The sequence below is a fragment of the Scleropages formosus genome, chromosome 5 (assembly GCF_900964775.1).
Source record: "Scleropages formosus chromosome 5, fSclFor1.1, whole genome shotgun sequence".
Taxonomy (NCBI): Eukaryota; Metazoa; Chordata; class Actinopteri; order Osteoglossiformes; family Osteoglossidae; genus Scleropages; species Scleropages formosus.
Genome location: NC_041810.1, coordinates 25,987,006 through 26,008,517, shown reverse-complemented (window position 1 = coordinate 26,008,517; position 21,512 = coordinate 25,987,006). Strand labels below are relative to the sequence as shown.

The 21,512-nt window shown below is 49.7% G+C and overlaps 1 protein-coding gene across 3 annotated transcripts in view; it reads left to right on the top strand.

Moving 5' to 3' along the window:
• Window positions 1-21,512, top strand: part of LOC108942177 (USP6 N-terminal-like protein) — a 29,355-nt gene that overhangs the window by 289 nt on the left and 7,554 nt on the right. The window contains exons 1-4 of one of the 3 annotated variants that reach the window (XM_029251827.1): window positions 17,373-17,447; window positions 17,797-17,893; window positions 20,498-20,583; window positions 20,955-20,994. In XM_029251827.1, coding sequence (XP_029107660.1) covers window positions 17,440-17,447; window positions 17,797-17,893; window positions 20,498-20,583; window positions 20,955-20,994 — 231 coding nt within the window. In that variant the 5' untranslated portion in view covers window positions 17,373-17,439. The other 2 variants (XM_029251828.1, XM_029251826.1) reach the window with 2 other exon arrangements.

Sequence of the window (21,512 nt, the reverse complement as noted above, 5' to 3'; positions counted from 1 at the left end):
TAAGAGGAGACGCCTCATTGTCCGTCCGTCCGCGCGCGCTGCGCTGCGCTTCGACGCGTGCTGGCGGCGCTGTGTATGTATATGTGTGAGGGCGCGCGCGCGCGCGCGTGGTGTAAATACCCAGCTGGCAGTATAATTTCACAATGGTACGGTGTCTCTTCGTTAATTATTCGGCATTTCCTTCTAGTAATGATACATTTTTACTAATATTGTACACGACTGAAGTGAATTCTCTAGTTATTCAGCAGTTTATACAGCAGAGCGCGCGCACACAGAGTTCGAAATTACCTAGTCCACCTGAAACACTTGTCTGTCCACACTTGGACTGTGGGAGGAAACCAGAGCACCCGCCTAAGAGGAGAATATGCAAACTGTCACAAAATTTGTGTGTGTGAGTGACACAGAGAGAGCGTGTTCCACTGGTGTATGGATGAGTGACCCAGTGTAAGTAGTGTATCTAGCAGTGTAAGTCACCGCGGTGAATAAGGTGTGTGGGCTGATAGTAACATTACATAGAGTTCATTGGAAGTTGTTTTGGAGAAAAGCATCGGCTAAATAAATAAATGTAAATGCAAGTGGGGTGCATTAGAACCCAAGTCCAAATGTGCACCCCAGGCATTGCGAGGCACCAGCGCTACCTGCCATTGTTATTAAGTCAATCATAATTGTAATAATAATGTTTGTTGGTCAGATGTTCTCTGGTGCAACAGCAAGATGAATTTTGGGTAAAATAATATTTTGAGGCCACGTGTGCATTTCATATGGGGTCTGTGCTCTGCAGATGCAGTGTATTTAGGTTTGCTGTCTAGACATAGTTTTTACTTCCGCAACCAAAGTGTTGTGCTGGACGTTTGCAATGACGTGTGCGGACACACTGTATTAATTTGTGCATGAGTGTGGTATTAATAACATTATATTATTAGTATTATTAGTATTATCGTTGCGGACGACATTTACATCCTGAAGTGATGGCCCCGAGGGCGCCGCTGTCTCTCGGAGAAGTTGTCTCTTCAACGGCTATTTGGGTGCAGTTAATGCAGGGATGAGTTAAAATTTTCATCCGGAAGCTTCTCCTGCATGGGTTCAATTACAGCTCAATTACAGCTCAATTACATCTCAATTACTCAAGAAACTAGAGAGCTTCCCTGTTGCACTTACTGATCTATCGTGTAACTGAAATATTTCATAAAGCACACCGTAGGACACAATGTATGCAGTCTGAGTAGAATTTGTAGATTTCATAAAGAATGTCCCCGCATTATTAATAATAATTTTTAATTGTTTACAGTTATATGTGGTCAGTGTTCGGAGTCGCACGGTCAGTTCAGCAAGCTGCACGATTTGTGAGGATACCGGTGTACAATTCGCAGTAAATATTTGAGATGGCATGCTCATCGCGTAACATTTATATTTGTACAATGAAATATTTACATTTATTCAGTTAGCAGATGCTTTTGTCCAAAGCGACGTACATCTCAGCATTCACGTTTGTAGTTTCAGCCCAAATCACTACTATATTTACATCTTATTACATCTTATTTTTAGCAGCAGTACGTTCATCACACATAATTTCAGAATTAATTTGGTTATGCTTACAATTTCATCTTATATATATTATGAAAAGATCTTAGAGATGTTGGAAATATGGCCACTCGGTCGATAAACACACGTCCCATGTTTCACATCGGTCGTACCTTTGGTTTACCAAACACGGCCCGTCTTTCCTAAACGTAATCCGGCACGTTGCCGTTATGTAACGTGCTCTGTTATTGCCCACTTAACCTTCTGTCAGCACTTAATTTGTACGAGTTGAGCTATGTTTCGCGTCTCCTTACGAGTGTTTCAGCTGAACGTCCGTGCCGTGAGCCCTGCGTTACTATGGCGACGGAGAAGCAGAGATGAAAGCAGACCGGGACGCATCGGTGCTTTAAGCAGTTGATTCCAGCTTCCTGTTCCGTTTTGGGTTTTTGCGATGTGAAGGACGGCTGCAAAGTGAGGCCAGTCCTGCCCCCTTACCCCCCCCACCCACCCCCACTGCCCCGCCGGTGCTGGCGAGTCCCACGCCATGATTAATTGACCAATCGCAGGCAGAGAGGACGCGGGGTGCCTTGAGTGAAAAGGCTGAAGGATAACCTACTTCTGCCCCTGGATCCCCCCCCCCCCCCACCCCCAACCCCACTCTCCAACACAGATGTTCTGTTCCCCAGAAGTGGGCCACCGAGCTGCGACACGGGGTTTCGCACCCCTCACCGCGGTAAATCCACATGTTTGCAGGCTACTCTGCAAAGAGCCTCTTTTTTGGGAAAACTGCTTTTGTCCTTACATGATATTAATACACAAATAGAGAAGTGAACATAAGTGTAATATTAACACGGGACTGTTAACCCTTTTCTCTCCAAAACCGGGTCTCTTCGGGATCGTGACGACTTTCTTCTTCTTCACACCAAGAGGAATGGGTGACGTTTCAGTGCAGGGACAGTGGAAGTTGTCGGGTTTTTCTTACAAATGGACACGGAGGCGATGTCTCTGCACTCAGGTCTCGTGGGTGTGTGTGCGTGTGTGCGTGTGTGCGTGTGTGTGTGTGTGGGTGTGTCTGGTACATGTCAGTCGTTACCCCCTCCAGCGCACCCCGCTGATGTTTCGAGCTCAATTTTTCGGTTCATTTTTTATCTGACTTCAGAAGTGTTTCTTTTTAAACTGTTTTTTCAGAATTACCTCTCAGTGGTGAGACTTCTGTTTTTGAGAGGGTTTTCAGGTTAGCCTGCCATCACACCTCTACTGTTAACACTGTTTATTACCATGTTTATCGTTTATTCATTTACCTGTTGCTTTTCTTTAAAGCGACATGCGGTGTCGAGCGAGTGATTTCCCCAGTTATGCAGCAGTGTCCGGCCCGCGGTGTAAAAGTGTAACTTTTATTCTGTCACTTCAGGGTAAGTACCGTGATCAAGGGCCCTCAGCACGAGGTGGGATGTGAATGTGGGCTATTCAGATGTCTCTGACCGCTGCGCCACCTGCTGTCCCTGTGAGTCAGAGTCCATCTGGACAGGTGGGTTTGTTAGACGACAGAGGGGAAGGTCCAGGCGGTTGGGGGTGGGGGTGGGGGGAGTAGAAGTGTGGGCCTTCGCTTCCGCAACCGTCGCCGTGGTACGCACCACCAGGAGCAAAGCAGAAGTTGGCAGTGGACAGAGGTAGCTTGCAAAGCACTGACCGCACGGCTCGGCTCCAACCGCTGTCGTCCTCTTGAAGGTCGAAGCACCACCTTCGCTTGCGGACCTCGGTCTGCAGCAAAAACGAAAAGCGAAGCCGCTCGAAGCGCACGAGTCCTTTTCCCACGGGAACGCAGGGCTCCGTCCATCAGTACGCCCAGGGGGCCGTCCCTTCGGCTGCCGCGGTGGTGTCTGAGAAAGATGGGGCGGCGAACCGGTGCTCGGGACCCCTCCTGCAAAAATGCCATAAAATTACTTTGTTTTCATTGCATTTTTTATGTTGCCATGGAGATGCAATTTGTCATTTCCATCACATTCGCGTCCTGTTCATTTGGGCAAACGCTTGCGGTGTTTTCCGCGTTTGTGGGATTTCTCGAACCATTTCAGGTCAGCATGGTGGTGCAGCGGGCATGTTGGTGCCTCACGGCTCCTGGGATGCGGGTTCAAGTTCGGCTCGGCCTTTGTGGAGTTTGCTTGTTCTCGCCGTGTTTAGGGTTTCTGCTGGACGCTCTGGTTTCCTCACACAGTTCAAATACATGTGTTTCAGGTGAGTTAGAGACCCAAACTGGTAGAGCTAATAATGATGATGATGATAATGAGGTAGAAGGTACGACAGGTGCTGAGCTGAGGGTGACGCTCGCATACAGGTACGGTCAAACGCCAGCGACCTGTTCCTCCTCTGTGCAACAGCAGTGAAGAAGTCAAGGCGGTCGAACAGGATGTGGTCGCAGCCGAATTAGCCGGCGCTCGCGGCACTAACACTTCAGCCCTCGTGCGTTTCCTCCGCTCAGTGGAACGAGCGCAGCGGTGTCTCACAAACACACACACCGCGCATCAGAGACAGAATCCCAGAGATGTAAACATATGACACCGTAGTGCAGAGAACACATCTGTGCTAATGATCGGTGTTATTATTTACATTAATTTGTTTAGCTGACGCTTTTCTCCAAAACGACTTCTAATGTTAAGCTACTTCCTGCTATTTACCCATTTATACAGCTAGGTAATTTTTACTGGAGCAATTCAGGGTAAGTACCTTGCTCAGACGTACTGCAGCCAGGGGTGGGATTCGAATCTGTGACCTTTGGGTCCGACGGCGACGGCCGTAACCGCCTGGGCCACCAGCTGCCCCGTGTATGTCGTATGTCACGTGTCCAGGTGCGCTGTGAGACGTGACAGAAACGGTGGTGAATAATACACAGAACACACACACGTGCCAAGACTATGTGCCCTTTTGAGAGTTTCGCAGGTTTATTTTTAATAAGTTTTCTCATCTCCGTAATGAAAGTCGGAGCGGCGCGTTGTATGCGGAACGCCTTCCTGCTGCCGACAGACGTGTCTCTGCCACGCCGCGTCTCGCTCGCCATTGCCTTTCGGGTTGCGTGTGGCGCTCCACAGTCATTTCGTTGCTTGTGCTCTTGGCCCTTTTACCTCGTTCTGCTTTTCCCTTGGTTTGGCTGTTAGGAAGTGGAGCAGAGACACGAGTCGCCGTTCGGAGCTTCTCCGGGGTTTGGGAGGAACCCGTTTGTGCCATCGTTGTCTGTGTGTTTATCTACAGCCGCTCGTCCCAAGCGGGGTCGCGGCGAGCCGGAGCCTAAGCGGCGACACGGGGTGCGAGGCCAAAGAGGGAGGGGGGACACCCCGGACGGGACGCCAGTCCGCTGCAAGGCACCCCGAGCAGGACTCGAACCCCAGACCCGCCACACGGCAATCACAGGCCGAACTCGCTGCGCCACCGCACCCCCCTCGTTTTTTTTAATATATATTTTTATATAATACCTTTGGGTTTGGCGCTGGAGCTCCTCCCTCGATACATTTGGTTCTGCGGGGCCTGAATTCCACAAAGCGCTGGACAAAGAGGCAAAGGGATCACGGCACGCGCACCTCTCAGACACACACACGAGGGGTGTAAGCCGGAGTCCCGTATGGCGCGCCTCACTACCGGCCAGTCTGTGCGGGTTATGCTGCGGAGTGGCATCGGATCCCTGAAAATCCCTCCCGAAGTTGCAGCCCTAGCGCGGTTCATTTGTTCCTGAGACAGCGGTCCTTTTGCGAACGGTGCCTCCGTTCGCTCGCCGCATTATCGGCCGCTCCTTGGCGCGGGAACCGGCGGCCTGCTCAACCCGGTGACACGGACGTTTCGGGGCGTGTGGCGACCACACGCCCGTCAGACTACGCTCTGGGGTGGCTTTGTTTAGTTTTGCGCTCTGTGCCCGTTGCTTACGGTTTCCTTTCGCTGATTTTTAACAGCAGATGGGTGTCTCCACGGCAACACACGCTGGTTATCTCCCCGACCCAGGCTGTGTTGTTGCGGACGGTCCTTCCGCTGAGCGGCGCGCGAAATGCAGTGACGTGGAGCGCCTCGTAGGACTTCGTCTTCGTGTTTTGTCTCAGGCTTTGGGGGGGCATTCAGAAGTGCTGATGGCAAAACCAAGGCGTGAATTCGCGCAGCAACAGGGGATGACGTAGCGTAGGGGCACGGCGGTTACGTCCCTGGGTACGAGGTACGAGGCAGAGACGATGTTTGAAGAGCCACCCCCCATCTTGCTGGAGGCGCGTGGATCCTGGCACAAAGCTTCAGACTTCACAGTCTGGGCCTCAGGCAGCATGGTGGAGCAGTGGGTAGCACTGGTGTCTCCATCTCCTGGCCTGTGCATTGCCACGTGGGTTCAAATCCCCCCCCCGACACAGGATGAAGATCTTACCCTGGTACAGAGGTGACAGATAAGACGTTTTTGCGGGGCAGGAGGTGGCAGAACAGCGAAAGAGAACTTGAGATGAAGAGGTGAAAAATAATTTGCACAACACAAGTGCTGCCACCCACTCGCCTCCCGGTAGCCGTGTGCGAGAATATCTCAGACCGCTTTACGTCTCCTCTTCCCACGTCGGTGAAATTTCACAACGTTCCCCAGCCGCGGAACACAAACGACACGACGACGCCGTTACACCCCCCCGCCACCTCATCCAAGTACAGAAGGAGTTTGAATGAGCCCCTGTAGTCAAAGCCCGGCTGACCTCCTGCTCGATTTTGTTTACGGTTTTTCCGCGGGCCTCGAGACTCAAAAGCGTCTCTTGTGTACGGAGCGGCGGGGGCCCGTCACAGACTCGCAGTGTTACACTGTTACACTCGCGCTCATTTCAGCCGTTTTCCATAGTCGCGTGAGGGAGAGCAAGCAACCTGTTCCCTGCTGAAGGACATCCGGCCTCCATGAAGCACAGTGTGTCCCGTCCCGTCCCCCCCGCACCTTTCAAAGCATTTCGTGGAGCCGCTGCTCCGTAGGGAGAGCGCCGCTTCTCGCTAATTGGATCTTTCCCCCTGTTTTCCCATCGTTAAATTACGTTTGCTGCCGTTTCCTTCACCGCGTCGCCTGTAGTCGTGCGGGACGCCTCGTCTGAAAACCCGATTACAGCGAGAGCCCTCCCGCCTCCGGGCACAATATTGTCTCCGGCGCAGCCTGCGAAGATGCTCCGCTCTCGAGTCTCTTGTGCGCCATGTTTCTCCATGGCCTACGGGACGGTTAAAGACCTGCACGGTCTCCACAGCCCAGTCTCAAGGGTCCAGAATCCAAAGACTGTAGGTTCTCTGTTTCGCGCCTAATATCATGAAATGAGCTCCCCGTGTCCCTCGGAGTTGCTGAATGCCTCCCGCATTGAAGAAGGGACTGAAACGGATGTCGTTCGGACCCACTTCTCTCCTGTCTGCTCCATCAATGAGTCCACCGCCATCTATGTATTTGCTATTTGAATGCCACTTATAGGAGCTGCTGGAGGGATGTGAACCAACAACATAGTGCTGTCACACCTACAAGCTGTGCTTCCATAATCCCGTGTCTGTGTCCAAAACTCTTTGTTGCTGATGCACTCCTGATTATTCTGAGCTGTTTATCGCTTTGGAGATATGTGTCTGATAAATGGATGTTGGTGGAACACGGTCATCAGCTTGTGACCATTAGCGTGTTTCAGCCCTTTTGGATGAACGTGCTTGCCGCAAGCCGGGTGTCAGAGATGGGAAGTGACCAACTCGTGGCTGCTCAAGAGCTATGAAACAGTTTCCACGTGGCAGGTTCCATGTGCTCTCTCTGCAAAGTGACACATACTACGGTGTTGCAAACTCACCGGTTGTTTCACTCGGACAGTCTGTGTACCACGTTTTGCATCCGTTGTGTTCTGCCCGTATGGGACAAGCGGTTCAGACTGTGTGTGTGTGTGTGTGTGTGTGTGTGTGTGTGTGTGTGTGTGTGTCCTGCCCATGGTAAATCCATACTTGGGCATCCAGAGGTAAAAAAATAAATGCAAAATCTAAGTGTTTAATTTCCTGTGGGAAGTAGGAAAATTTTATTATCATCATTATTTAGCTGGAGCCTCTGTCCAAAGCCGCTTAGAGGGACATTATTATACAAATAAGTAATTGTTATTGGGTACTAGCTGTTTTCACGCAGAGGTGAGTATGGTGACCTACACAATGGCTTTGTGGTTTACTGTTGGTTTTACTGAGAACAGTCCCCCCCCCACCTCCAAAAAAAAAAAAAAAGGCTGCAGCTTCCTGGAAAAAAACGGTCCTGGTTGTTCCCAGAGTGGTGAGAAGTGGTCAGCAATTCCCAGGCCTCAGGAATCTCCCATTGAGGCAATAGGCTAAACCCCGCACTCCTCCTCGCGCCCCCCTCCCCAGCCTTCGGACTTTGGGACTTTTTAAATAATTTTTTTCTAGACTTCGTACAAAGGCGGCACAAAATGCCGAGTCGGAGCGACAGCGGGACCCCGGCGAGGGAGCTGTTCTCATCCCCCGACGCCCTGCATCTATTCCCACAGGTCAAGTACACCTCCACCCCCCACCCCATCTCTGTCTCGTAAACAAGAGCGCGAATGCTTCAGCGGGCGAGTCGAGAACAGACGCCCGAACAGCGACCGAGTTGTAAACCCCATTTATTTATAGGCTTCGGCTGTGTTGGCTGTGCAGCGTCTCACTACGGTAAAGCATGGTGCGCGAAAGCAGGAGCCGGTCCGGCCGAAAGTAGGATTTAGACGTATTAAGAGCGGATATGTAACGTCGCAGCCCGACTGCGCGGTGCACACGCACAGATGTTAGTTATGGCCATGATTTTTTAAAAAAAAAAAAAAGCAGCTTTCGCTACTTATTGAAGTGCATGGTTGAGTAATAGGACACCATTCAAATAAAATAAACACTTTAAAGTAAATGCCAGTAAAGAGACAATAAATAAACACCTCTCAGCATTTCAACAGTACTGTACTATTCACCATGTTAGCACTGTAAAAGGAGCGGCCGCACGGTAACCCATTGGATCTGTATGTCGGTATCACCCCGTATTCCTCTGGAGAAGCTCTTTGTTGAAACGCATTTGCTTGCAGTAATAACGTTACGCATCTGTGGGTAACCAACACCAATTAAATTATAGTGGAGTGAAACATGTCGAGATGAGAAATAATTGATAAATACAAGTGAATGAAATGTTGAGAGAGAAATAATTTTAGAACCCAAAAGGCACCGACGGCCTGCCCTACTACCGCAGTTTGACGTTTTTGGGCGACATCAGTCGTTTCCCTACTTTCTGCGTTGACTTTCCATGATTTGGAACAATGAATAATGTCGAGCGTTGTGTTTTTAGAAAAGTGACGTTTTGAAATCGACGCGCTGTCGCGGCTGCCCGTGGGCGAGGCTCTGCTGATGGTGTAGCGGTTAGGGTTTACACTTGAGTATTCAAAGGATGCAGGTTCACATCTCACCTCCTGCTGTAGGACTTCTTAGCCACTTACCGTGAACTGACACAGTAAAAATGAAGTGGGATCACAGATGTCGCCGTTTCCCTCTAATTCTTTACAGCACAACAGTGTGGGGGATTCTGGAAACCCCTTCGCAACGCCTTATGTGTGACGAGTCCAGGCTGTAATTATTCTCATCTTCGGGCAACGGTAAGATCCCTTGGTGGAACAGGAGGAGGGGTTTGCGTCCCTTTGAAACGACAAAGGCCCTTTGTGGGAATGACTCCTTTGTTGTTCCTGTAAAGCGGAGTAAAATGTCGGGCGTTTACTGCGCCCCTCCCTCTCTCGTTCCCGTCGCATTATTGAGGAAATATTCCCGGGATCCGACTCCCCGCCACCCTTCCAGGAAGCCATGCGTGAATCGCATTACCGATGGTGCGATTGCTCTCATTTGGACACTGCAGGCCCGAGCAAGACCTTCACAAGGGTTTGAGTTGCTCTTCGTTTATGATTTTGAGCTTTTCTTTAACTCCTGAAAGACCACTTCTGGTCTGGGCTTTCCTTTATGGTTTCCGGTTGGTAGGTGGGCAAGTAAAGAACTTTGTCCATCCCATAGGTGTCTTTTCTATCGGGTACTTGCCATTCGCTGCTACCGTTCAGATGTTTACCTGGTTGGTTTTACCTAAACTTACCTGTAATGTCACCATGTATTCGGTTTAAGTGCTGCGTCCAAGGGGACGACGACGAGTTCCTGAAACGGGAAACACTCCGATTATAATTCTGTGCCCTTAACCACTATTCAACTGGTGTTTGATTTGTCATATGTCCCATTTTAAGTAATTAAATTTTAAATAATTGTTCTTAGAACTTCAACAAGAAGCAGATAGTTCAGTTCAGCTCATAGATTCTCGGCATGCAAGTAAGAAAATGAGGACTTGACTGTCAAATCCTCATGTTGGCAGGAGATTCTACTCAAACTGCCTGTCATTTAAATTCATCTGATCAGAAATGGTGAGATTGGCTGTGAATTGTAGCGATTTGATTGGCAAAAACAGGAGTGAAGCGATTTGATTGGCCAGAATAGGAATGAAGCGATTTGATTGGCCGGATATGAATGGAGAAATGTGATTGGAGAATTAGGAGAACAAAGGCCCGTTGGGTGTCACTGAAGCGCCGGGCAGTCTATCCAGCGACGCGGTTCCGCTCGGCCTTGGAAGGGGGCCGGAACCCGGTCCGCATGTTCTCCAGCGGCTCCTCCCCCACCCTACCCCCTTCAGCATCTGTTTTTGTTTACATCGGAGCATGACCAATTTTTTTTTTTTTTTTTTTTCCCCGTGGGGGTTGAAATGATGCCGCTATTAGCACCACATCACAGCCCCCACAGGCAGGGCTGCTCGGCTTTGGTCCCCGATTACGTGTTTAAGACTTGCTGCATATATGTTGCATTAATTAAATATGTGCGGAGTGCCTCTATTGTCTCTATTTATCGTTGTGCTGCTTTCGTGCCCTTTATGAAGACTTTGCTCCCTTCTTGTCTTTTATTATTCATGGTCCCCGCTCTGGTTTTCGGAGCGTCACGCGGCACGGTCGGTACCTACGAACAGCATCACGGTTGCTGTGTCGTTCGAACGCGCAGCTGATTTTCGCAACTTTCTGCATGCGCTCGGAACCGGGCAGTCAACACATGTGCACCGTGTAGCTGAGTTTGTATCGACGCCGCGCTCAGAGATGACTTATTTATGGTTTGAGCGAAGCTGACAAGAGACGAAACCTCAGATAAAGTTTCCCTCCTTTTTTTTTTTTTTTTTCTGCAGCGTCGATCTCCTGGGGGAACAGGGGACGCAGCCAAAGGGCTGCGTTAGTAAATCAGCAATTCCATATGTATCCGACAGGCTTTGGTTGCCACTCGCAGGGATCGGAGCAGAGAGCAAACGTGAGAGCCTAGCGCACGGCCGAGCCGACACATCCCGCCCCCACCTCCGGGTGGCTCTCATTAATGTCCTCTTGGGAGTCGATTGCATCAGCCGGGGCCCAGCTGCAACCTGGGATGGATTTCTTGTCTCATCCTTTACTGCGAGGACAGAACCTTTTTTTTTTTTTTCCCCCCCCTTTTCTTGGAAACTCTTTGAAGGCCACATTTGTTGTCGTCGCCACCCATGAGGCATAAAACCCGTCATCCTGCACCAAGGAAAATGTGACGGCGTCTGTGGCCTCCGCCTGTCGGCGGGGCGTCCGAGCCATCTGAGGCTCCACTGCGCCTCCCCCCCACAATCTCACCCCCCAGCTTGGGTTAATGGAGCTGTAGTTTACGTTGGACAAGAATCTCCCGGCTGGCTTTCTTGTAAATTCAGGCAAAGTCGCTGCAAGTGCAGAGTCACAGGAGCTTCGGCAAAAGCCACAGTTTACACTGGAGGTTTTGGGACGTTCTGGATTAAAGGGCGAACACAACATTTCTCCAGGTCTGATGCAGCTTCAGCATCTGCTCGTCTGTGATTTCGTTCTTTGTCATTCACCTCAGCCAGTAGGAGTCAAAAATAACCCGCAATCCTCCTGTACCAAGACAAGACTTTGGGGAATCATCAGACGCAGTCTGCCTTATGTTCAGCTGGGTTCAGCAACTCAGCGAAGACAGAAGCTGTACAATAATCTGAAGCATCTGTCTGGTGCCCGTAGGATTATCTTGTATCAGAGGAGGTCCCTCCATTCTGACAAAAGTGCAGAAAATAAATTGACATCATCGTTTCATAACGGGGGGGCGTGGTGCGCAGTGGGTTGGACTGGGTCCTGCTTTCCGGTGGGTCTGGGGTTCAAGTCCTGCTTGGGGTGCCATGCAACGGACTGGCGTCCCGTCCTGGGTGTGTCCCCTCCCCCTCCAGCCTCACGCCCTGTGTTGCCGGGTTCAGCTCCCGCCACTCCGCATGGGACAAGCGGTTTCAGATGGTGTGTGTGTGTGTGTGTGTGTGTGTGTGTGTGTGTGTGTGTGTGTTTTATAACAACCTTGTGATGTAGAGGACCAACTGCAGTCCAGGCAAATAAAATGAACTCATCATATTTCTGCTTTAATATTTAATTAGTGCTCTAGACTGAATTGATAGGGACCATAATTGGAACCCCAAATTACTTTCTATTGCCTTGTTCTTTTCCTTTTGCCAAGTGTGAGTGTGTTGCTCTAATGATTTGTTATGTGTTCTTGAACAGCCCTTTGTTACATCAGAACAGAAGTATGGAGCTGTAGTATTCTTGATCAAGGTAATTAGTCTGAATTAATTAAGTAAACGTTACCCTGCTTTGCAAATGAGTAAATCGGTGTAAGTAGCTTAGTCTACAAAGCTCACGTTGTGAGTCGCTTGAGAGTTAGTAATGATAATGGAAGTTTACTGGCGGTGTGTGAGGGATGAGGTGATGGCAGTGATGTGAAGCAGGAGCCCGGTAGGGGTTTGAGAACGTGCATCTCAGCAGTTTTCTAACCAAGCTGATCCTCAAACGATGTGTGTGACGCATCGTCACGTCGCACCGAAGACCCGCTTCTCCTGTTAGCCCCTGCAGTCAAATCCAAAAGGTGCACAATTGGCCATGCAGAGCTGAATCGGTGTTCACGTCGTGCTTCCTGTTCATTTCACAACTTGGCAACTCGTGCGGGGTTTTAGTTTCATTTCCATCCGTGGCCCGCAGCTGCTCCACACGGCTGGGTATTTTCAAACAGCTGCGTTCGGGATTAGTAGAGGGTTGTCGGAAGTAAACGGCTCTCTCTGCTTGAAGGTCACACCTACGTGAGGGTGCCGTGACTCTGCTTGGGCCACAACGTACGGTGTTAACCTCCCTTAAAGGGGCATTGGGAAGTGTTGGCACTCAGCTAACAGGGACAGCTCCGACCGAGGGGATGGATGCGTGTTTGTGGTTGTGGAGGAGCAGAATGTCTGGCTTCTTCTCAGCCTTCTTCCTTTCATGGCCTGTACTTTGTGTGTGGGGTGTGATGTCAGCACGCCCTGCAGATGTGGGGCACTGGCAGGATCGGAGTGGCCTGACTCACTGCCTCCCGCTTGCTCGCTTTCTCTCTGCCCCGCATGGCCTCTCGCATGGAGGTCCGCTGCAAAAAACAGCCCTTGGCAGAGTTGGGTGCCAGAGTGAGTGCTGGCAAAATGCTGTATTAGGATGATGTCATCCACAAGTTTTAGATCTGAGCCTCACCTCTAGCAGCCGCATACCTGATTCACGTCTCCTGCTTTATTAGTGGTTGACTCCCGCCGAGCACCAGCCGTTGAGTCATAGCTGTGTTTTATTCACCCTCGTGGAGTCACTCTTTCGGTTGAAGATTGTTGGTACGCTGACAGGTGAACAAACCCAACAGTTTTGGGGAAGGCGGACAAAGAAGGTGACCACTCGCTCATAAGGAATGCCAGAAGAACAGATGGTTGACACGACCACCCCGACCTTCTGATTCATCGTGGTGGTTTTTCACAGAGTGAAGTCTTCTGTTGGTGTAGCGCACTTCTTGTATTGTTCTCTTAGATGTACGTCGTTTTGGAGAAAAGCATCTGCTAAATGAATAAATATAAATGTAAATGAGGAATTTGGGTGCCTGTTGGAAGTCTGGATGCTCTGAAGTGAAAGATCGTGCCCCGAAGGTGCCAAGATCCTGGGAAAGGGGACAGGGGCTTTTGTTAAGCCATAGGGCATTCGTACAAACTGATGGAACACGTATATATCTCTGCATCAGAGGTAAGAAAAGTATCAACTGGATTTGGTCAGGGCTTTGCAGTCACCAAGACACTCCTTGGTGACTAGCCCACAGAAAGGTCATGTAAACACAATCACTGGGAACCACAGATCACGTCTTTGCTTCTACTGTTTATTTGTTTAGCATTAGTGAGTTCTTTTCTTTCTTTTTTTTTTAATATACCCGGAAACCTTGGATCTTTGAGAGGCCATTATGTAGCTATTATGCGAAGGAAGCTTTTGTTCAAGGTGTGGCAGAGCTCTCATGTTTTTTTTTCCCCTGAATGAGCACAAAATAATGGATGGTGCAGTAAGTACAGGAAGCAGATGGGAGTCTCTCAAGGACATTCTTATCGGGGGTCTCCAACAGTCGTCAACCATTGAAGTGCCAAGACCTTTGAACCGTAACAGTAATGTTCTCCATCCTGTACAGTTCGTGGTCTGCACAGCCAGACGCTGGGAGGACCGACCTATATGTATTCTGCATGGCTTCGCCTCAAGCGGGCACTTCCCGAAGGCTTGCTTCTCAGTTTCATTCTGACCAGACGTGCGAGGCCTGCTGTGTTTTGAGGGCAGCTGATTGTTCCCCGTCAGCTCAGCCGCCTTAGCCGAGATCTCCGGGGGCCACCCATCGGTGACCTGTCGCGGAGACAAAAGAGAGCTCTCATCTGGAAACCCCCCCACCCACACCCATGTGCCCTGGAATGCCTGGTCATCTGGAGAACTGGCACCGAGATGTGAAGGAAAAACCCGAGAGGCCTTAACTGGTGACGGCACAAAGAAGGGTTCTGAAACGGGTGAAAGAAAACTGAGCCATTGACTGTATGCGTGATTGTTTGTACCTGTCACTTTAAAAGGGGTGTGGCTCTGTGAAAGGTCTCCATTGGCTGTGAGTGCAAGGATCACGGGAGGTCAGGCTGCAAACACTGAGCTGCTTGTTACCGAGGCCAGCACCTGACACCACTGTGAATGGAGGGCAGTGTGCGAGAGGCCTAACGTCAGTCCCTCCGTCCGCCCACTGTCCCGAGGCGTCTCTCTCCTCCCTCTTCGTCAGCGTCATTCACAGGAGGCGCTGCTGATCCACTCCAGCCCTGCCGGACAGGATGGGACCAGGGTGGGGCCAGTTCACTCAGTTTTATGAGCTTGTGCTGCCGCGCTGTGACCGCAGGCCCTGCATTATTGTCCTCCAAATTGGTATGTGTCTAACTGCAGTTCCAGCCCGGCAAACTGTCCCGAGTTTTCGTTTCTCGTGAATCAGACTTGACTTTACTCTCACTGTCTTTTAGCATATGATAGCGAGGTAGCCTGCTGGCTGCGAGTTCGACACAGCTGGTGGGTTTACTCCAGGTGTTTCCCGGGCACCCTGGGAGGGGATAGGGAGTAGGAGGGCGGCGGATTGAGATAGCTCAACTGCGAGTGGGGACCTGAGCTCGTCAGCGTTCCTGGGGGGCTAACATTTCGGTTTCACATTGGAATTGGCGCTGGGTCGCCAACAAGTGGACGGCACAGCCGGACACCGAGAACTGACCTAACTAGGGCAGACAGATGGAACCGCGGTATGGTGTTTGAACCATCACGCACAGAACCAGGGCCCCCTAATGTTCTGGAAGCGCAGGACACCCCCATCGCCAGGCCAGTTCGTGCCAGGCCGTCAATTTGTTTTCTTTTTCTTCGTGGTTTGTTTGTTGGTCTTATGGATTTTGCCAAGTGCTTTTCAGTCCCTCTGAACAAAAGACCGAAGGAGCTGAAACAACAAAACGCAAAACTCTGTCCTGTTACCGTTACTATTTTCATTCTTTCATAGCGTAATATTTTGCTGGTGAAGTACTTTAGCTAAGGGTGAGGCAGCATGGTCCCCACCTTTTGGTTGCTAGTACACACCTCTGTCCAAACCAGAGGAGTAAATGGGACCCAAGCCTGCTGTGAGGGGGCGTATTGATCACACACTGATGGGGCAAGACTTTCTTCTCTGGAACTGGTTACCGTCAACTGGCATGTGCTCAACATGCAAATCAGGTTATTAAATTATGGAGACCTTTGTCTGCCAGTTATGTCCCCCAGCTCTATACTTGTTCTGTCTTGTTCCCTTGTGTACTTGTTCTGTCCAAGATCTTAAACCTGCTAGTTTTTGGTTTTGTCCCTGATGTGGTTAAATGAGCTTCCTGTGTCCCTCAGAGCTGCCAAGTCCCTCCCACTTTCAAGAAGGGTCTTGAGCCACTTCTCTCCTGACAGCTCTATAAATGAGTCCATCTTATGATCGGCTGTGATTATCTCTGTATTTCCTATTTGAATCTACCTTCCACAGTTGTCGAATAAGTTTCCTCTGCCCTTCGGGGTTGCTGAATCCCTCCCATCGCCACCATCTGCTATCATTATCTGTGTATTTGCTGAATGAATGTCATTTCTGCGGAGAGCTGCATGAGGGATGCGTTGATAATCTGTGCCTAAAGCTTTGTCTGTTGATGAATTTTCTTTGTTTTGTTCTCTGAGTCTGTCTGCTAAATGAATAAATGTAAATATCTTGCATAACATGTCTTCACCAGACCCCTCCACCCACCCAGAGCAGTCTGATGTTTGGCCCACAGACCAGTTTGTCCGGGTGCCATCGATCTGACTTATTGTGTCCGGTTTTTATTTATTTGGCTCGCTATCGATCCGTCTGCTTCTGTCCAGCCGAGGCACCCCTTCCTGTTTGATACTGAGGTGCAATGTCACAGGCTGTGGTTTGCACACCGCTCTCGCTGCAGTGCAGCTGCATCATCTTACTTCTCTAAATACGCCTTTTGACCGAGCTGCCTATGCTGGTTGGTCACTGTTACTCAGATGCTTAGACCCTTTATTAAAAGTTACTTGCATGGTACACGGAAGCAATGCTGTAATTACCATGCTTTGGGAGGTACCCTAGTTTGGTCTTCACCACTAGGTAACAATTGTCCTCAACTTATAAACACGGTGGGACGAAAGGTCACAAGACTGTGGACCGTCTGAAATTTTTGTTAACCTCCAAGGTCACTTGCAGCTAAATAACAATCAGTAGAAGTGTTATGATACAGATGTTGCAGTTTATTTACAGGTGAGGTTTTGTAAAAAATCTCCACGGAATAAATATAACTTGAAAATCTTTTTACTCCAGTGTTTCTATTTACTTTGAACTGCCTTAAAAGTAAAAGTAATATATGATAACTGGAAATATAAATACATTGTTTGCACAAAGCCCTATTCAGTGCTGATCGATGACCGATTCGTCCCATGAACATTTGCCACTTTGTAACTGATCACCAGACACAAGTTGTCAACACTGTCCAGGCGAGTTGGATTCGGGTGGTCCGCTCTCCTCTTCTTTCGGCTTGGTGGGTAAAAACAGGTCACATTTGCTCTGCACTTAAAAGAAATTTTGGGGGGGAAAACTGCAATAAAAAATACAAATATTTTCCAGTTATTTATTTTCAAAAATTTGCAACTCAACAGATAATAAAACAAGGAGGCGGCGGAATCGTGTCAGTGGGAACGTCGGTGTTTGCTCGGGACATCTTAAATGCTTAAAGAAAGCTGGGAAATGGGAGGGTCCTCACTTAGTCCCCCGACAGCCACAGGTACGCGTGCTGACGTCCCTTCTTCGGCTCCTCATCGCCCAGCGGTCATCCCGTGAAGGATGAGCGTGAAGAAAGTGGAGGACGTGACCCTCCCGTGATACGGAGCCAAACGCTAACCGGCGTGTTTTGTCTTTCAGATTCTGACATGAAGAAAGATATCGAGGCGTTAATAGCAGAAGAACGTGCTGACATCATCTCAAAATATGAAAAGGTGGGTGTTGGTGGATTTGTTGCCGGAGCGATGACACGGAGAAGAGATATTCCCTTTGTTTTGTTTAGCAGAGGTCAATTAAACTTGGGTTTCCCGCTAAAAGAAAAGATGAGTGAACAGCATTATTATCCCCTAAAAGGAAAACAAGTAGAGAAGTGACCGTATATAAACAACATGGAATTATTTCAGCAGGAAGTTGGGGTAAATATAATAAAACCAGAACTTTGCATATCACTCTGCGAGGTAAGAATGAGACCTGGTGCTGAGACGCTCATGTGGTCACTGGTCATAGAAGGCCTGTGTTCAGTGGATGTGCTGTGTTTGTGTGTCTGTTTATTCACCTGCACAGGTGGAGGAAATCTGTCGTGTTCGGTCGCAGCGTACAAAAGCCCAACCAAGTGTCGAAGGCAGAGGCGAGCGAGAAGGCCGCTGTGCATACGCACGAGGTGCTCGGCTGCACGAGCAGCCCGGGTCGGGCCGAGCCTGCACTCCACTGTGTGCCTGCCTGCTCTGCATCCCACCCTTGAAGTTAGTACAGGTTTAGAAGAACTTTAGGAGGACAGCTTGCCTCTGCTTAAGGGTATGGGGAGAGTGGGGCCCATGGACATCGGGGTGCTATACTGGGTTAGCAATGGATCCCACTTCTGACACCAACTTGAGTGCTTTTTGTAATTCATACACTTCTGACGGACATGGTAACCAACATTTACAGCCCTTGGGGTCACTAAATGGACAAGCCGTCACCCCTGCTGTGCCGGTGGCTCGTTCCATCTAGCCTCACAATTAATTAGGTTCCTCTCAGCTGTTATGCGAGGACACTGACCTGGATTTGACATCTCCTGACACTTCTCTACCGCTGTTACAGCAAGCACTTAAAATTCTTTCCATTTTATCCCCCATTGTCTTTCCCCCCCCCCCCCCTCATTAATGGCAAAATCAGGAAGGCTGCTCCCGAGGCAGCTTGCCGAATTACCTAGAGTGGTCAGGTTAATGGGAACGAAAAGCGACACACAGTTCTCCTCCCAGACAAGGACTGGGAGACATTACGGATTAAGAGGTTTTATGGTTGCTAACGGAAACAAATGTGATTTGTAAGCAGTGACAGAAGCATCTGAAGGTTTGCATGACATGTTTCTTGTATTAATAGCATTTGTTTACTGTTGGCAGTGGGTCCCAGGAGTTGAATCTGTTTGAGTGCATTCAGGCCCCAGTGTTCGCCACGGATGATAGGTGGCCGTGACAAGCTGGGAATCGTTGCAGACGGTTGCATGCACAGATGGACCTCTGAAATAAAGAGTTCGATGCATGATCTGGGCTAGGACAGGAGCAGAAGGGGAAGGACATGGAAGGGGGGGCTAAATTTAGGTTTCAGCAGCGGGGAGTGGTGAAAGGACAAGGACGTTTCTAGCCGGAGCAGCAGACGGTTGATTGGGCCGCATCCATGTCACCAAATTTCAGAGGTGACCTTCTCAAAGGGACCCTGTGGTTCCATTACCGCTCAGTTTGTTGTGGCCTTGTCGGACCCGCAGCTCAGCTCGATGCCAGATCAGGTTGGCACTTCCGGACAGCCTGCATCCTCGGACCTTCCCTAACAGTGAACGCAGCTCTAATAACCTACTGTATGTCAGGGACAGTGCGTGATGGGCACCTGATATGGGTTCACATGTCTGAGTGACGGCTCCAGGTGGTACCATATTGCCTTTAGTGTTTTCTTGCTCTCATTTCTGTTCTGTAAGGGTTCCTCCCCCCACCCGACCATTCAGCGACATCCAATGCATCTATTTTTAGCTGATGCTGTTAATCGAAGCTCCGCCTCCTTCAAGGGGTGGTCTTCAGTGACACCCAGAGCTGTTGGGAGGCAGACTGACTGCGATGCAGATGACACCTCCCTGACGCCCCCTCCAGGCCACCCTGCGCGCTTCTTCATCACGCGTGACCTGGTTGTGAACCCGCCAGCCAGCTCCAACGTGTGCGTCGCAGCCTGTGCCGAGGAAGCGGGTCATTGGAGCATCGATTTACCCAGAACTTGATGGGTTCCCAGCAGGGCTGAGATTGATTGAGTCTCCTGCTGTGACCCCCTCCAGGCTCTGAAGGGGAGGGGGCTGCTAAAGCCTAAGCATGTATTTTAATAACTCTCAGAAACAGAAATGGCACAAGGAGGTCAATCTGAGTTCAGAGCATTTCAGTGGTTTATGCTCCGAGAGCTCAGGTGCGATGCCTTATTTGTACGTCAGTATCTGCCATTATGGTGATCGTTAAATTTGTTTTTTGCATTACAGTTTTGCTCATTAAAACATTTGCATTCTCATTTCCCGAAGGACCGATAGATACGAGATGCTCAAAGAATTTAGCATCTTAATGTCTTAAAGGGGAAGTTCACATGTATTCACACATTTATTTATCTCTGCTGTTTACTTGGGTGTGTTGGTACGTGATACGACTTTTACATCAGTCAGTCATTTGTCATCAGTCACACTCCAGCAGTGACCCTAATTGAGCGAAAATCAATATAAATTTTCTCGTTCGAGTATTGCTATTAAATTTGCAAGCAAATGGCACAGATTTAGGTGCATAAAACACATTTTGCTGCTGAATCGAGGTTCTCTGGGGAGATACGCATTAAGGTTAAGCTTATTATTTTGTACAACCGACAGATTTGAAAGCATCTCGGTTTCACCTTGTTCCACGCATGCGTTTCAGAGAGACACGATGCGAAAACCATGCACTTCCCCTTTAACAGGGTGCTGAAGGTGGAAAGAGACCATTTGACTCATCGGGACTGGGGTTCAATGAGGCTGTGGCTGGGGGTTTTGCAGTTCTCTTTTTCTTAAGAACCGCAGCACAAAAAACGTGACTTTTTAACCCCGTTGAGTTAACAGCATGGCATTATGGGTGAATATTCCATTTAACCTGGTCGGCCGGCCCGGGTCTGATGCCTGGTGCGTGGGTGGAATGTGTGCCGAAGTTTGTGAGTCCTGCATCCCGCTCCCATTGCTCTCAGCTTTGCGTTTGTCATTTCCATAAAGCAGCTCTCCTTGCTGTGATTTCAGGGCAGACAGGAGGGCGTGCACATCGACCCATGGGAGGATGCCGACTACAGCATCTACAAGGTCACCGACCGCTTCGGCTTCATGCAGTAAGTCATCGCCGGGCCCCCCTGACACTGCGCTCACGTCGAGGAATGGGGTGTGGGAAGGCCTGCTGGACTCGAGCCCTGGACCTTGGCTGCCCCCCACCGGACTCCGTTACCGCCCAGAGGATTTGCGTGGGCTTAACCGGGATTCCACTTAAATGGAAGGGGGAGGCTCCCGGTTGCCCAGGCAACTTGATTGATGAGCTGGTTCTCGTCCCAGTTTACACTGTGTTTTCCAATAGGAGGAGCCAGCCATTCCATCGTAACGTCCCGTGGGCAGCTGAGCGCTTGCAGAGATGCGGGAGGTCAGAGAAACATCTCAGTATCATCGCTTTCCAAAGATCTAACCCTTTCCCCCACTTTTGTGTCCACAGCGAAGAGGAGTTACCCACTCCAAGTGCAGTGGAGGAGAAGGTGAGAGGAGGGCAGGTGACTGGGAGCTGTACAGCGTGCGTTTGGGCTGGAATCTGCCCACACACACACACACACACCACCCTACACACACATACACACTCAAGTAAGCAAGGAATCAAGGGCATGTTACACAAAACGATACTGGAAGCTCAAGGTGAGGAGGAGAGCAGCGCAGAAAGAGCCTTAACCCAGATGGGCTCCTGTCCCTGTGGACCCTGGTAACACATTCACATTGACTATTTTATCTAATGCCTTTATTATCATGTGACACCTGGGGTAGAAGTCTCATCTGAAGTCTCATGAGCAAAATGACCTGTGTAAACCCACGGGGTGTGAGACCCCACACACACACGGCCGCTATTAACCTCATTGTCTGCGCTGCCGGTCCCCAACTGTGGTACATCTGCAGTTACGCTACCTGCTTTTCATGAGCGCGGCAAGGCGGTTTATGGTGTGAGGTTGGTACGCTGAGGTTCTCACACTGATCTGCTCACTTAAACAGCAGGGTATTTCTTACT